This window comes from Myotis lucifugus, unplaced genomic scaffold (genome assembly GCF_000147115.1).
Source record: "Myotis lucifugus unplaced genomic scaffold, Myoluc2.0 scaffold_7, whole genome shotgun sequence".
Lineage (NCBI taxonomy): Eukaryota > Metazoa > Chordata > Mammalia > Chiroptera > Vespertilionidae > Myotis > Myotis lucifugus.
In genome coordinates, this window is record NW_005871055.1 from 2,635,976 (window position 1) to 2,650,889 (window position 14,914).

General features: G+C 41.7%; 1 protein-coding gene across 3 annotated transcripts in view; it reads right to left on the reverse strand.

Annotated features, from left to right (window-relative positions):
* VWA8 (von Willebrand factor A domain containing 8) overlaps positions 1 to 14,914 on the reverse strand; it is a 366,788-nt gene that overhangs the window by 137,544 nt on the left and 214,330 nt on the right. For all 3 annotated transcript variants that reach the window (XM_023748236.1, XM_023748240.1, XM_006083505.3), the window contains 3 exons: positions 12,423 to 12,531; positions 10,641 to 10,779; positions 5,999 to 6,198 (listed from right to left, as the gene is read on the reverse strand). In XM_023748236.1, coding sequence (XP_023604004.1) covers positions 5,999 to 6,198; positions 10,641 to 10,779; positions 12,423 to 12,531 — 448 coding nt within the window. The remainder of the gene's footprint in view (positions 1 to 5,998; positions 6,199 to 10,640; positions 10,780 to 12,422; positions 12,532 to 14,914) is intronic.

Here is a 14,914-nt window from a genome sequence, read left to right on the forward strand (position 1 = left end):
GATCGGCCCTGCTCTGTGTGTGACAGGGGGTGGTGCCCCAACTCCCCTATCAGCCCTACTCTGTGTGTGACAGGGGGGAGCTCCCCAACCCCCTGATCGCCCTGCTCTGTGTGTGACAGGGGGCGGTGCCCCAACTCCCCTATCAGCCCTACTCTGTGTGTGACAGGGGGGAGCTCCCCAACCCCCTGATCGGCCCTGCTCTGTGGGTGACAGGGGGGAGCTCCCCAACCCCCTGATGGGCCCTGCTCTGTGGGTGACAGGGGGGAGCTCCCCAACCCCCTGATGGGCCCTGCTCTGTGCGTGACAGGGGGGAGCTCCTCAACCCCCTGATGGGCCCTGCTCTGTGCGTGACAGGGTACGGAGCCCCAACCCCCCTGATGGGCCCTGCTCTGTGAGTGACAGGGGGCAGCGCCCCAACCCTCCTGATGGACCCTGCTCTGTGCGTGACAGAGGGCAGCGCCCCAACCCCCTGATCGGCCCTGCTATGTGCGTGACAGGGGGTGGCGCCGCAATCTCCCCATTGACCCTGCCTTGAGTGTGACAGGGGGCGGTGCCCCAACCCCCCAGTCGGCCCTACCCTGAGCGTGACTAGGGGTGGCATCGCAACCTCCTGATCTGCCCTGCTCTGTGCATGACAGGGGGTGGCACCCCAACTCCCCAATCAGCCCTGCTCTGAGCCCGACCAGGGGCTGCACCTAGGGATTGGGCCTGCCCTCTGCCACCCGGGAGCAGGCCTAAGCCAGCAGGTCGTTAACTCCCGAGGGGTCCCAGACTGCGAGAGGGCACAGGGCCGGGGCTGAGGGACCCCCCCGTCCTCCCCCAAGTGCACAAATTTTTGTGCCCCGGGGGCCTCTAGTTGAAAAAATAAAATGCTTTGGTAGATATTAGGTGGGTAATAAGTATACAGAAACATTACACTTCTTTCTACTGGTATAGTACAAATTAACTTAGACCTTTAGAATTCTCATTAATTGAAACACAAACAGCCTGTCTTTTGCTCTTTATCTTCTGTTTGGAATTATTATTAGCCTAAGTCTGGGCATCTGTACTTTTCAATAGTTCTGTCTTCAAACAGTAGTGATGAACTTGATCATCATTACATATTAAAGGATCATACTGTATTCCTGAAATGGACTAAATGTTTGTATCTACCCAATTAATATGTTGAAATCCTAAACCCCAATATATTAGAAACTGGGGCCTTTAAGAGGTCATAAAGGTGGAATCTTTCTGAATGGGATTAGTGCCCTTATAAAAAAGGCACCAGGATTCCAAGATGGCTGTGGAGTACGAGGAAGCTACATTCACCTCTTCCCAGCATCAAACCAGATCTACAGCTAAATTATAAAGCAATTAACCTGAATAACCAATTGAAGGACAGCTGAACAGGCATATTATCACCAAGGATTTACAGAAGAAGCCAAAGAGAGACTGGTAAGAAGGGTAAAGACATGGAGAGAGCTGGACCTTGCACCCATATGTGGTGGCTGAGAAGCCGAAGGGACATCTGGGCTGCAAAAGTACTCCCTGAAGTGTGTCAGATCTCAACCCCATGCCAGCAATCCCCAACCCAGAACATCAGAGCTTGGAAAAGGAGCCTGCATAGCATTTAGCATTGAAAATCGGTGGGGACTCTGTCCACCTGGAAGAGGAGGAAGTCTGCTAGAAACCCAGGGCCAACACACAGCACCTTACTCTTGGACACCAACTTGGGCTCCAGTAGAGGGAAGGTGACTCAGGGCATATGGGAGTCATAAAGAAAAGGTCTAGGTGGTGTGGCCCTAAGGAGAGATCTAGAGGATTAGCCTCTGAGGTCCCTGTGCTGAGTACCTATCTCACACCATCCTTAGGAGCCATCTTCCCAGGGTCGAGTACTCCTATTCTTACAGCACCAGCCTGGGCAGTACACTGCCCAGACCTCCAACTACTAGTGACACCACCCTGCCAAGCTCAAGTCCTGCAGAGAGACCTTTGGTGTGCTCTTTTTCTAGAGAAGCTCTTGGAAGACTCTCAGTCAGTGAACTATGAGGCTTTGAAATGGGACCAGTCTTATCGGATACTTGGATGGGCACTGTGGTGTGGGAGTAGGGGATGTGCTTGCCCCCATCGTACTGGCCCAGTAGGCAACACCGCCAATGGGAGACTTGATCTGTCCTCCCAATTCCTAGTGGCCCTGCCCTGCTGACTGCTCCTGCAGAGGGGACAGCAGGCTTCATCCAACCTAAACCTGCAGTACACTTCCCCTGAAGGAGCTAGGGTTGGAGACTCTGGCAGAGACTGGGTGGTATGGCTCTGGAGTAGGGAACAACCCCTCCCCCCCAAAATAAATGCCTGACCATGCTTGTCCCCTCTAGCCCCATCCTCCCAACCTCCCAACACTGGTCACCCCACCCTACCAAGCTCGTGCCTTGTGGAAGGATTTGTGGGTTGTGGCCAGCCTGGGAACATTCTACAGTCTTTCTTTGGAAAGCTCTGTAGGAAGACCAGGCAACCTCAGAGGTGGTGGAGCAGCTGACAGGTGAGCTGGACTTCAGGGTTCCTTGGATCTTTTATTATCTTCCCTTGGCTCACAGCTGGAGGAAGTTGACCCTTCCCACACACACCCAGGCGTAGCAGACACAGCCACAAACAGTGAATAGAGTGGTAGCGCCAGACAGGTAGCCCAAAGCCAGTTATAGATAACATCTGACATCAATCTGCATTGAAAACCTGCTCAAGTGGACCCAGAACCAACACAACCAGTAGTGGGCTTCAGACCACACCAGAGCTCTACCCAACTAGCTACACAAGTGGCACACAAAAAGGGGGATTCTGACAGGCAACAGATCCTACTGGGAATAACTCTGCCATAGGGGACAGCCCCTGCACAGAGACTCAAACACAGTGATTGATATCTATCCTTATAGTCAGCCAGCCAGAGGGTTAACTTCACCCACAAATGGGCCAACAGCATTCAAGGCTCAACTACAACAGGACAGCAGATATAACCCACAAAGGAGACATTACTGAACTCAGGTGATCTGGAAAATTGTACCACTGAGCCCCACAAAACACCTACATCATAAAGCTGTCATAACAAATTTGGGAGTCATAGCAGATCTACCAAATAAATAGAGGGAAAATGGGGAGACAAAGAAATATGCCCCAAATGAAAGAACAAGTGCAATCCCCAGAAAAATAATTAAATGAAATGGAAACAATCAAGACACTAGGTGCAGAATTTAAAACAATGCTTATAAGATGATTAAGAACTTGGAGGAAGAATGATCTCAGTGAGAACCTAAGCAAAGAGATAGTAAGCATTAAAAAGGACACAGAAATCGTAAAAAGGAACCAGTCAGAAATTAAGAATACTACATGTGAAATGAAGACTACACTAGAAGGAATAAAAAGCAGGTTAGATGAAGCAGAAGATCAAATCAGTGATTTAGAGGGCAAGAAAACAGAAAACACCAAAGCAGAGCAGCAGCAACAACAATAAAAAATTTAAATGAGGAAAGTCTAAGGAACCTCTGAAACAATATCAACTGTAACAACATCTGCAACAGAGGACTACCAGAAGGAGAAGAGAGAGAGAGTACAAGGGATAGAGAACCTATTTGGAGAAATAATGACTGAAAACTTCCTTAATCCGATGAAGGAAAACAAAAGACAAATTCAGGAAGCACAGAGAGTACCAAACAAGATGCACCAAAAGAGGCCCACATCAAGGAACATCTTATTTAAAATAGCAAAGGTTAAAGATAAAGAGAGAATCTTAAGAACAGCAAGAGAAAGACAGTTAGTTACCTGCAAGGGAGCTCAAAATGAATTAAAGACTTAAATTTAAGTTGTGAAATCATAAAAATTCTAGATGAAAACATAGGCCGTAAAATCTCAGACATCTCTCATAGCAATATTTTTTCTGATCTATCTCCATAGGCAAGGAAACAAAAATTAAATAAAAAAATGGGACTACATCAAACTAAAAAGCTTTTTCACAGCAAAGGAAACATCAGTAAAATTAAAAGACAACCCACTGAATGGAAGAACATATTTATCAATGATACATCTGATAAAGGGTTAATTTCCAAAATTTACAAAGAACTTATACAAGTTGACACAAAGAAAACTAACAATTAAATTAAAATATGGGTAAAGGACCTGAATAGACACTTGTCCACAGAGGACATACAGATGGCCAACAGACATATGAAAAGTTGCTCGATGTCACTAATCATCGGAGAAATAAAAATTAAAACCACAATGACATCTCACCCCACACCTGTCAGAATGGCTATCATCAATAAATTAGCAAACAAGTGTTGGTGAGAATATGGAAAAGGGAACCCTTGTGCACTGTGGGTGGGAATGCAGATTGGTGCAGCCATTAAGGGAAGCAGTATGGAGTTTCCTCAAAACATTAACAATGGAATTGCCTTATGACTCAGTAATTCCACTTCTGGGAATGTATCAGAAGAAACTAGAAACATTAATTTAAAACAATATATGCACTCCTATGTTCATTGAAGTGTTATTTACAATAGCCAAAATTTGGAAGCAGCCCAAGTATCCATATGTAGATGAATGGATAAAAAGCTGTGATACATTTACACAATGGAATAAATACTTAGTCATATAAAAATAAGGAAATCTTACCTTTTTTAAAAATATATCTTTATTGATTTCAGAGAGAAGGGAGAAGGAAAGAGAGATAGAAACATCAATGATGAGAGAGAATCATTGATTGGCTGCCTCTTGCATGTCCCCTAATGGGGATCAAGCCCGCAACCCAGGCATGTGCCCTTGACCGGAATCGAACCTGGGACCCTTCAGTCTGCAGGGTGACGCTCTATCCACTGAGCTAAACAAGCTAGGGCAAAATCTTACCTTTTGTAACAGCAATAAATGGAGCTGCAGAGTATTATAAGTGAAATAACCAGTCAGAGAAAGACAAATATTATATGATTTCACTTGTATGTGGAATCTAATGAACAAAATAAACTAACAAACAAAATAGAAACAGACTGACAGCTGTCAGAAGGGTGGGGGCGTTGAGGGGCTCGGGGGAAAAGGTAAAGGGATTAAGCAAAAAAACAAACAAAAAAACCCCCACAACCCCACAAATAAACAAACAAAAAAACCAGACATAGACAATAGTATGGTGATCACTAGAGGGAAAGACTGGTGGGGGAGATGGAAGAAGTCAAATGGCGGATAAATGACAGTGGAAAGAGACTTAACTCTGGGTGAGTGGTGAGCACGAGATGTAGTATGCAGATGATGTGTTATAGAGTAGTACACTTGAAATCTGCATGTTTTTATTAACCAATGTCACCCCAATACATTCAATGAATAAGTAAATATGAAACACCAGAGAGATTTATCACTCCTTCTTCATGAGAGGAAGAGATGGCTAATAAGTTTCTATGGTTTCTCTGTTATAGCAGCCCAAATGGACTAAAGCAATTACATGGCATCCTCTGCATAAAGGATTCATTCAGGTTTCAGAGAAAATGTTATCTCTTAATATTGGTTACCCTCCCAACGCCTCCTACCCACCCCCATCATTCCTTAGACTATTATCTAGTTTCTTTTACACTCCATTCTACTGATATAGTAGACCTTTAGAATTCTCACTAATTAAAACACACTGCCTGTGAAACACACTATCTGAAATTGGCATTTTATTTATTTGTTGTTTATCTCCCCAAAGAGAATGCAAGGTTCACAACAAAGAATTATCTGGCCTTAAATGTCAAGGGTGCTGAGGTTGAGAAACCCTTACTTTCATGTCTCCAGACTTACAAGTCATGCTGAAGTCTCTGCAGAGAGGAAGACATTAACCTGTCTTTGTGGTAATGATAAAATACAACTTTGGATCCTTTGTCCAGCCCCTTTTCTTAATCTTTATAAAAATACTTATTTTCAGTTATAGGTTGTAAGTCATTCTTGCCTTTTACTCCACATAAGTTACCCTTGGCATGTGAGTACCATGTGAGTAACCTGGATGCATTACCTGCTGCTCATGGAGGACCACTTGACCATTGAGAGGGTTTCCCAGGGGTGCCACTGTCACAAATGGGTGCCAAACTCCACTGGCAGTTCTTGGGAAGATGTCATAAAAGTCCACAAAGTAGCCAATTTTCCCAGCCATACTCATGAAGTATAAGGAAACAGGATTGCATGTCACTACATAGAGAGTATATTCCTCATTTTCTGAAATGACAAAAAGGAGTTAATTTTATAATCTGCAACAAATTTTCTGACTGGTCAAGAGATCCAGTGAAAACTGAATCATGAGACTAAACACAGTAGAAACTCAACAGATGGATTGATTAGGCTGAAAGACCATGAGAAGCACTTTAGTTCCTGCTCTGGAAGTAGATTGGGCCACAGCTAACTATTTGAAGAAGTATTTGTTCCCAAGAGAATTCCATAATATCGCACAATAACACCATTAAATATTTAACACTTCTCAATGCAGGAAATTCTTCCCTGTATAAATGAAAAGTGCTTTGTGTTTCAATAAGGTCTGTTTTCTCTTGTTTTATTGTTTTTCAGGTGGACAAAAAAAGCTGGTCAACCTCTATCTGCTAATCTTGCATTTCCTAGATAGTTACTAGATCCTTAAGCTTTTCTTGCTATAAATAATTCCATTTTTTATTCTTAGCTTTATGGATCTAATTTTTCAAACTACTGCTTATCATTTGAATACTTATTATAAAATCTCCCTCCCTTCTCTTCACACACACACAAAAATTGTGTTAACTATGTATGGTGATGGATGTTAACTAGACTTATTATGGCAATCATTTCACAATACAAATATCAAATCATTATGTTGTACACCTGAAACTAATATAATGTTATATGTCAATTATAACTCAATAAAAAATAAAATAAAATCACTGTATTTTCAATCTGAGTACTTGAGTAGGTCCATTTTCTGAATCCTCTATCAGGGCTTCTTCAACTTTCATGTGCATATGAATCACTAAGGATCTAATGAAAGTGTAGCTCCTGATTCAGTAGGTCTGGGATGGGTTTCAGATTCAGCCTTTCCAACAAGCTCCCAGGAAATGCCAATGTTGTTGGTTTGAGCACCTCCCTTTGAGTAGTCAGACAACAGAATATGTTTTGTATAATCTCTAGGAATAAGTTTCAAGGGAATAAGTTGCTTTTGTATAATAAATGCTATCAGCCTCATTCTTCATCTAGGTATCTATTTGACTATGGTCATATTTTCTGAACTCACAATTAAGACACAAGATATGATAGCAAGATATAACATTTATATTTGGTACTATACTGGAAAATTTGGAACATATGTATACGTGTGTGTGTGTGTGTGTGTGTGTATGTGGGCACACATAATAGACATATACAAATAAAGAGCATGTAAAGATATAGGAAATTTAAATAAACACCTAACATTGATAAGAAACACAAGTCAACAGAAGCTGTAGAAGAAGACATTATTTAGAAGCCTGTGTACAAATCAGTTCAATTCAACATTTATTGAGTACCTTTGCACATAATATAGGATACCAGGGAATATAGTCAAAATATTAGCACAGATGTACTTATAATTATTAATTGTTCTCTGATATTGCAAGCATTAAATACTGTTTGGTCTTTGGCATATATATAATTCTAACCCAATAAAATGCTCTTTTCTCTTACAAATACAAAATAGGTAAAAAAAAAACAACAACAAAGAAACAAACAACAAAAAAACCTAGTTTTCAAATGTAGACAATACTCAAATAAAGGGTTAAATTATATGAGGGACAGCAAAGGAGTTCATCTTTTTTTATAAATATACTAGAGGCCCAGTGCACAAAAATTTGTGCACTCAGGGGGGTCTCTCAGCCCAGCCTTTGCCCTCTCGCAATCTGGGACACCTCGGGGGATGTCCACCTCCTGGCTTAGGCCTGCTCCCCTGGGGATCAGGCCTAAGCTGGCAGTCAGACATCCCTCTGGCAGCCAGAAGCCCTCGGGGGATGTCCACTTGCCAGCAGGGAGAAGGCCTAAGCCGCAGTCGGACATCCTTAGTGCTGCTGAGGAGGTCGGAGAGGCTCCCGCCACCACCGCTGTGCTGGAAGCCTCAGCCTGGCTTGTGGCCGAGCAGAGCTCCCACTGTGGGAGTGCAATGACCACCAGGAGGCAGCTCCTACATTGAGCGTCTGCCCCCTGGTGGTCAGTGTGTGTCATAGTGACCAGTCATTCCCAGTCATTCTGCTGTTAGGGTCAATTTGCATATTACCCTTTTATTATATAGGATAGAGGCCTGGTGCACAGGTGCATGCCAGCTGGTTTGCACTGAAGGGTATCCCGGATCAGGGTGGGGGTCCCGCTGGGGTGCCTGGCCAGCCTGGGTGAGGGGCTGAGGGCTGTTTTCAGGCTGGTCACACCCCCTTCAGGGTGGGGGTCCCCACTGGGGTGCCTGGACAGCCTGGGTGAGGGGCTGAGGGCCGTTTTCAGGCTGGTCACACCCCCTTCAGCCTGGGGGTCCCCACTGGGGTTCCTGGCCAGCCTGGGTGAGGGGCTGATGGCTGTTTGCAGGCTGGCCAAGGCCCCCAGTGGGGACCCTCCCCCCATGGAGGTGTGGCCAGCCTAGGTGAGGGGCTGAGGGTCGTTTTCATGCTGCCAACAGCCCCTTCAGGGTGGGGGAGTCCTGCTGGGGTGCCTGGCCAGTCTGGGTGAGGGGCTAATGGCCATTTTCAGGCTGGCCATGCCCTCCGGTGACCCAAGCTCCCAGCCTCTCCTTTTTTTCTTTTTTTTCTGGGATTTATTTATCTTCTATAATTGAAACTTTGTAGCCTTTAGCGTAGTCCAGGGCCGGCCAGGGCAGGTGGGAAGCTTGGTTTCCTCCATCGCTGGGGGCAACCCAAGCCTCTTGCTCGCTCCGGCTCCGTGGCCACCACCATCTTAGTTGGGTTAATTTGCATACTCGCTCCTGATTGGCTGGTGGGTGTGGCTGGTGGGCATGGCTATAGCATAGCAGAGGGATGGATAATTTGCATATTTCTCTTTTATTATATAGGATTTTTATTGATCTCAGAGAGGAAAGGAGAGGGAGAGATAGATAGAAAATCAATGATGAGAGAGAATCATTGATCGGCTGCCTCCTGCCTGCCCCACCCTGGGGATTGAGCCCGCAACCCGAGCACGTGCCCCTGGCTGGAATCGAACCTGGGACCCCTCAGTCCACAGGTGGACACTCTATCCACTGAGCCAAACCAGCTAGGGCAGAGTTCATCTTTTAAGGGCCAATTCTGACTAACTGGCAGCAGCTGCCTGGAATGCTGTGTGGAGAACTGTGACATTGTGACAAGGGTTAATGAGAAAAGTGCTGCACTGATTAGTGATGGGCAATGGGGCATATGATCACAGTATACTTATGTACAAGTCCGAAATATGAGACACGGGCCAAATTTCAAACTATATCCATAAAGTCCCTATTTACTCTCTACTAGTGAGTGTAAAATCCTTTATAATAAAAGGGTAATATGCAAATTGACCCTAACAGCAGAATCACCGGGAATGACCAGTCACTATGATGCACACTGACTACCAGGGGGCAGACGCTCAATGCAGGAGTTGCCCCCTTGTGGTCAGTGTGCTTACACAGGGGGAGTGCCGCTCAGCCAGAAGCCACCCAGAAGCTACCTCATGGCTGGCCTGTGCAGCGGCGGTGGCAGGAGCCTTTCCCATCTGTGCAGCAGCACTAAAAATGTCTGACTAACGGCTTAGGCCCGCTCCCTGGGAGCGGGGCCCCCAAGGGCCTCCAGGCTGCCAGAGAAATATCTGACTGCCAGCTTAGGCCCACTCCCCCCAGGTACTAGATCCCCTGAGGGGTACTAGACTGCTAGAGGGCAAAGGCCAGGCTGAAAGACCCCCCCCTCCCCCAAGTGCATGAATTTTCGTGCACTGGGCCTCTACTATTTTAGTAAGAGCACCAATCTGTTACCAAAAAACTCTGTACATTTTTAAAACACATTTTTATTCAATATAACTGCTTTTAGGAATAATCAATATCTATAGAACTTATATGAACAAGACTTACTACTGAATTTTTGCCTAAACAATCTCCATCTTAGTCAAGTTAGAGACTCTCTTCCTTCCCCCTGCCTTCACTTTTGTTTATATTACTTTAGTAACTGCCATTAATTGAGAAACTTCTACCAAAAGGTACCAGGGCACACTGCATGAATCAGTAGGTAAAGGCAACAGTCCAGAAATGTAGATGCCAAAATTTCACATCCTTTATTTGTCATTCTTCACAATGAGAAGTTTAATGACTGCAAATCATTCCAGTCCTGCTTTCATGGTTCATGCAATCACAAAACTGGAATCCCAGCCAAAGAGTCCAATGTTTCTCCTTTTTACTTTTCCCTTCTATTTTTAGCCCACGCCTGGGTGTGTTTAACTTTGTGCTATAGTTGTAATGAGAAACAGACATATGCAGACAAACTTAGCAGTGCTTAAGGGATTCCACAATAGTATTTTGTTAGGTTGGTATAGGAAATTAGTTCTAAATTATATATAATTGCTATCCAATCCACGAATGACAGTTAAGGAGTCTATGGACTTCTTGATTTCCTTTAAAAAAAAATCAGTGCAGGAAGGAAAAATCAAAAGAAAAACTGACATACCACGTGATGTAGCAATGTCACAGATTATGTTAATTTCATCCAATGGCAACTTCCAGGAGGCACATTCCTCAGTGAAGGTTTGAGATCTTCCTTCATGTCTTTCTATTGGATACTCCTGTATGTTTATAAGTGCTGGACCCTATAATAAAGTAGTTTATCTGAGTTAAGAAATTTGGGTAGTTACCAAAATGTAGAAAAGCTGTAGTTCTTCCAAAATACAGACTTTATATTCAAATAATCAATATCTTGATGTCTCGCTTCTTATTTTATTGACTGCCATGGCATTTATAACAATAATACCATAAGATTGCATTTATAAATGCTTCCACATGTGCTGTTATTTAATTTCTCACTTTATTTTCTTTTTACTCATAAAATATACCAGATGTAAAACCCCATAGTATTTCTCATTATTTCATTTCTTTCTAAGCCAAGAGCAACTTTGAATGCCAAGTACTGGGACTCAGAACTGTCCAAACCAGGAGAATAATTTGTAAATGAATGAATCAGAGCCTGATATAGTTCCACTGCAAAGATGATTATTACATCACTATACAGAATGTAATGGCTAACCCTGGGTCTTTGAAATAAAATATAAAAAACAGTAACAACTGAAATTAAAAACAACTTACTGATAATTTAAAAAAGGTAGAGTATTTCACACATGCTAAAATATTATTCAATAGTGACATAAGCAGAGGAACAAATTTAATAATGTTATTGCTATTGGTACTGGGTACTCAGATATGATATCCTGGAAATTATATAGATATAACTAAAATTTCAATGATTTGTATGCAGTCAGTCCTTAACTAATAAAAAAAGTGTTTGGGTTAGATATTGACTACTGTGGCATGCATGCTCCCTCACCCTTTCAGAATAGTCTGTATCTCAGGAGCAGGAAGACTAGAAACCAGATTTCTCATAGTCCCTTGCAGCAAGGGTTCTGGATGAGATTTAGTTCTACCAATTAAAGGCACTTGCATGAGATTTGGAAGGCAGAAGAGGTAGTGGCCATCTTCCTGCAGCTGTAGTCTACAAGGAGTCTCTGACTAAAATGAGCCATCAGATTCTATGCTCTCCTGCAAGCATTGATCAACGAACCACCCTGGTCAACCCTGATTCACTGCCTGCTTTTGTAAATAAAATTTTACTGGAACATAGACACACTCATTTGTTAAAGTTCTGTCTAAGGCTGCTTTTGTGCTACCATGGCAGAGTAGAGTAGTTGTGACAGAATCTGTATAGCCACAAAGCCTAAAATATTTGCTACCTGATACTTTAGAGAAAAAGTTTGCCAAGCTGCTTTATTGTGTAGCTTTCAGCAACAGGGGTAGTAGCAGAAGCAGAAACACTGATCTTGAAACTAAGTCCTTTTGTCCTTTCTAAAAATTTCATAAGCATCTAATTCCCTACAATAAATCTCTTATTGCTTGAAATACCAAGGATCTTTGTAGGGAATTAGATTTTGCAATAGAGGGGTTTCCATTGCAACTAGTGATTGATACTCTTTTCCTTTGCCTTTTTACAAATATATTGGAGTAACTGTCCTAGAATAACACACAAGATATAAAGGTTAGCTCTTAGGAATTCTACTGACCATTAGCAATTCTCTACATGGAGTCTCTCAGAGGCCAGACTGACTTAAGAGTTCGCGCAGAAGCTCAAGCTACTCTAAAATAACATCAGAACAAGTCATTTCTGAGCTTATATGAATTTTCTCCAGTGAAGATATATAAAAATCTGTAACATTCAATATTTTAATGAGGAAGTAATATCAACCTTTATGTCTATATGATGAGTTTCTGCAGGACACAACAGTTTCTGCATTCCATCTCTTGACTGGCCCACGGTCCAGTAGCCCATGAATGTCTGTTCTGGCAGAGGCAACCTGTCAAGGAGGATTTAAAAAGTAAACATTCTTTCTTGTTTCTAAGTCACAGGAAAATATAATGCACCATCTATTATCAACTACACAAATAAATATGAAGAATTCTTAACTTAAAAGTTCTTTACACGTTATTAAGAGTCTATAAAACCATGTTTAGAATGTACTTTAAGAAGAAAAGATGCCACTTTTCTGAAATCTCAGAAGGTAAAGTCCTACTCTGTTTTTACCTTAATGACAAATATAATAAATTACATATATTTTCCTTGAATTGGTAAAATACTTAGCAATTTAACATCTAAATTCCTAGTAGAGTATAGGAAGGATTTAGGCAAAAAAAAAAAAAAGGAGCAATCTATCAAATTTTCAGTATATATTTTTTAAATTTGGAATAAAATAATAAATAGTACACAATACTACCGGTCACATGGCTGTAAGTTGTACAGGACAAGTTTCATAGACTCTAGCACCTTAATTTTTTCACTTTGAATTGAAATATTATATACAGAAACATTCACATAAATGTGCCATTTAGTCCTGAACACACCAGCACCCAAAGAAACAGAGCATCACCAGCTCCCAGGAAGCCCCTCAGGGCCACTTTGGTCATTGTACTCATGAAGGGAGCACTATCCTGATTTCTAATGGAGTTAGTCTGTGTTTAGATTCCTTTTTATTTAAAATGACTTTTAAATAAAGTGACTTGCCAAAACACAGATGGCAATGCTAAAGTTCAAAACCACAGACAAATTTTTGAGTCTTCATTTTTAATCATACTATCTATTCTTTGAATTTTTAAAATGGAACCATCAATTTGTCATTTAATTAATTATAAAGTTCTTATTCCTTGGTAAGTTGAGGCAAACAATAACACAGAGTTAAATTTCTTTTTTTTTTTTTTTAAAAAAAGCACATGTAGATATAAATTAAAATGCATGCTTGGAATGAGTTTGATGATCATTAAAAGAGTACATATTTACATTTTGAAACCATTTTATTTTCAGTAAGAGTAGTCTGACACAATATTTCCATATGCTTAATAAGACCACATAAGGTTCAGACATTTTTGGCATAAAATAACAGAATCAAGCATTCTGGTAGAATATGCTCTTTGACCTTTTGAAATACTTAACATAAAAGTAATAATATTCGTTGATGTCATCTTATGCAAATCTCTTAAAAGGAAGTGGGTACTTTTGTATCTAACATCTAAAATACATTTCAAATTATTCTGATTGGTCACCCACTTATTTCCATGTTTTACTGGAAGTGAGGTAGGAAGGGCACGGAGCCAGGGGATTACTATTATGTTCTCTCTATTAAATGTAATGAAGATCTATGCAGACTTTGGAGAGGAAAAGTAAGCTAATTTCTCTGAGTGTTAATTTCTTCCTTTGTGAAATCAAGGGGAAGATCTGTACGGTTCCTAGGAGGTGGAGTAGCCTCTGAAGATCACTGGAGACAAGGGAAGTGTCAGTTGTAGATTCAACAGTGTTGTATTACCTTGGTGCTCTGGAGTGAAAATAAAACAACCAAAATGAAAATATCTATACCTATCAATAGAAATAGGTGCCCTGAAAGGCATGCTTTACTAATTAACTTTTTAAAAAAAAGTTCTAAATACATTCCAGTTTTTGGAGACAACAGAAACAGTTTGAAATTTAACTGTGTTTCTTAAGAGGTGGAGAATTGCTTAATAAAAATGAATTTTGCTTGTTAGGTTAATATATAGCCTAATATTGATTGATCTAATATATCCTTTAATAATCATAAATATATCATATAGATGCTAAAAACAAAGCAAAACACTTTATCCACCTGACAAAAAGTAACTTTACTTGGCATCTATCCCTGACAATTCCAGGAGTAGTCATGAAACCTGGTTTGAACTTGCCAACTCATTCTAAATATTTAATAGTCATGGAAATTACAGGCTGTCTGGGACCCATCTAAAAATAGTACTAGCTGGTAGTCAGGGTATGAGAAGGACCTTCAGGTACCCCATATAGAATCTATTCCAGTACCACATAAGACGATGTGTATGGGCAATCACAACTACAACTGAAAGCACATTTGCAGGGTGTCCTGGAGCTGCACAATCAAACTGACTCCATCCAGCTCCTTGGTCACATCCAGTGTTGTTTCCAGACTTTCCCAGTGGGCTCCAGGCAGGCCAATGGATGTAAACCAAAGCTCCTCACTTATTTTCCACTAATAAGCTCTCCCAATAAGCTGTGGAAAGATTTGATGGCTACTAACTTGCTCCCCTTCGCTAAGTTAGTAGTCAGGGGAAAAGGGAAGCATTAAAATTGGATGCATGAGCAAGCTCTGAATTTGAAGCATAATCAACATTAGCTTGGGTAGAACTCTAAACTAATAACCAGTT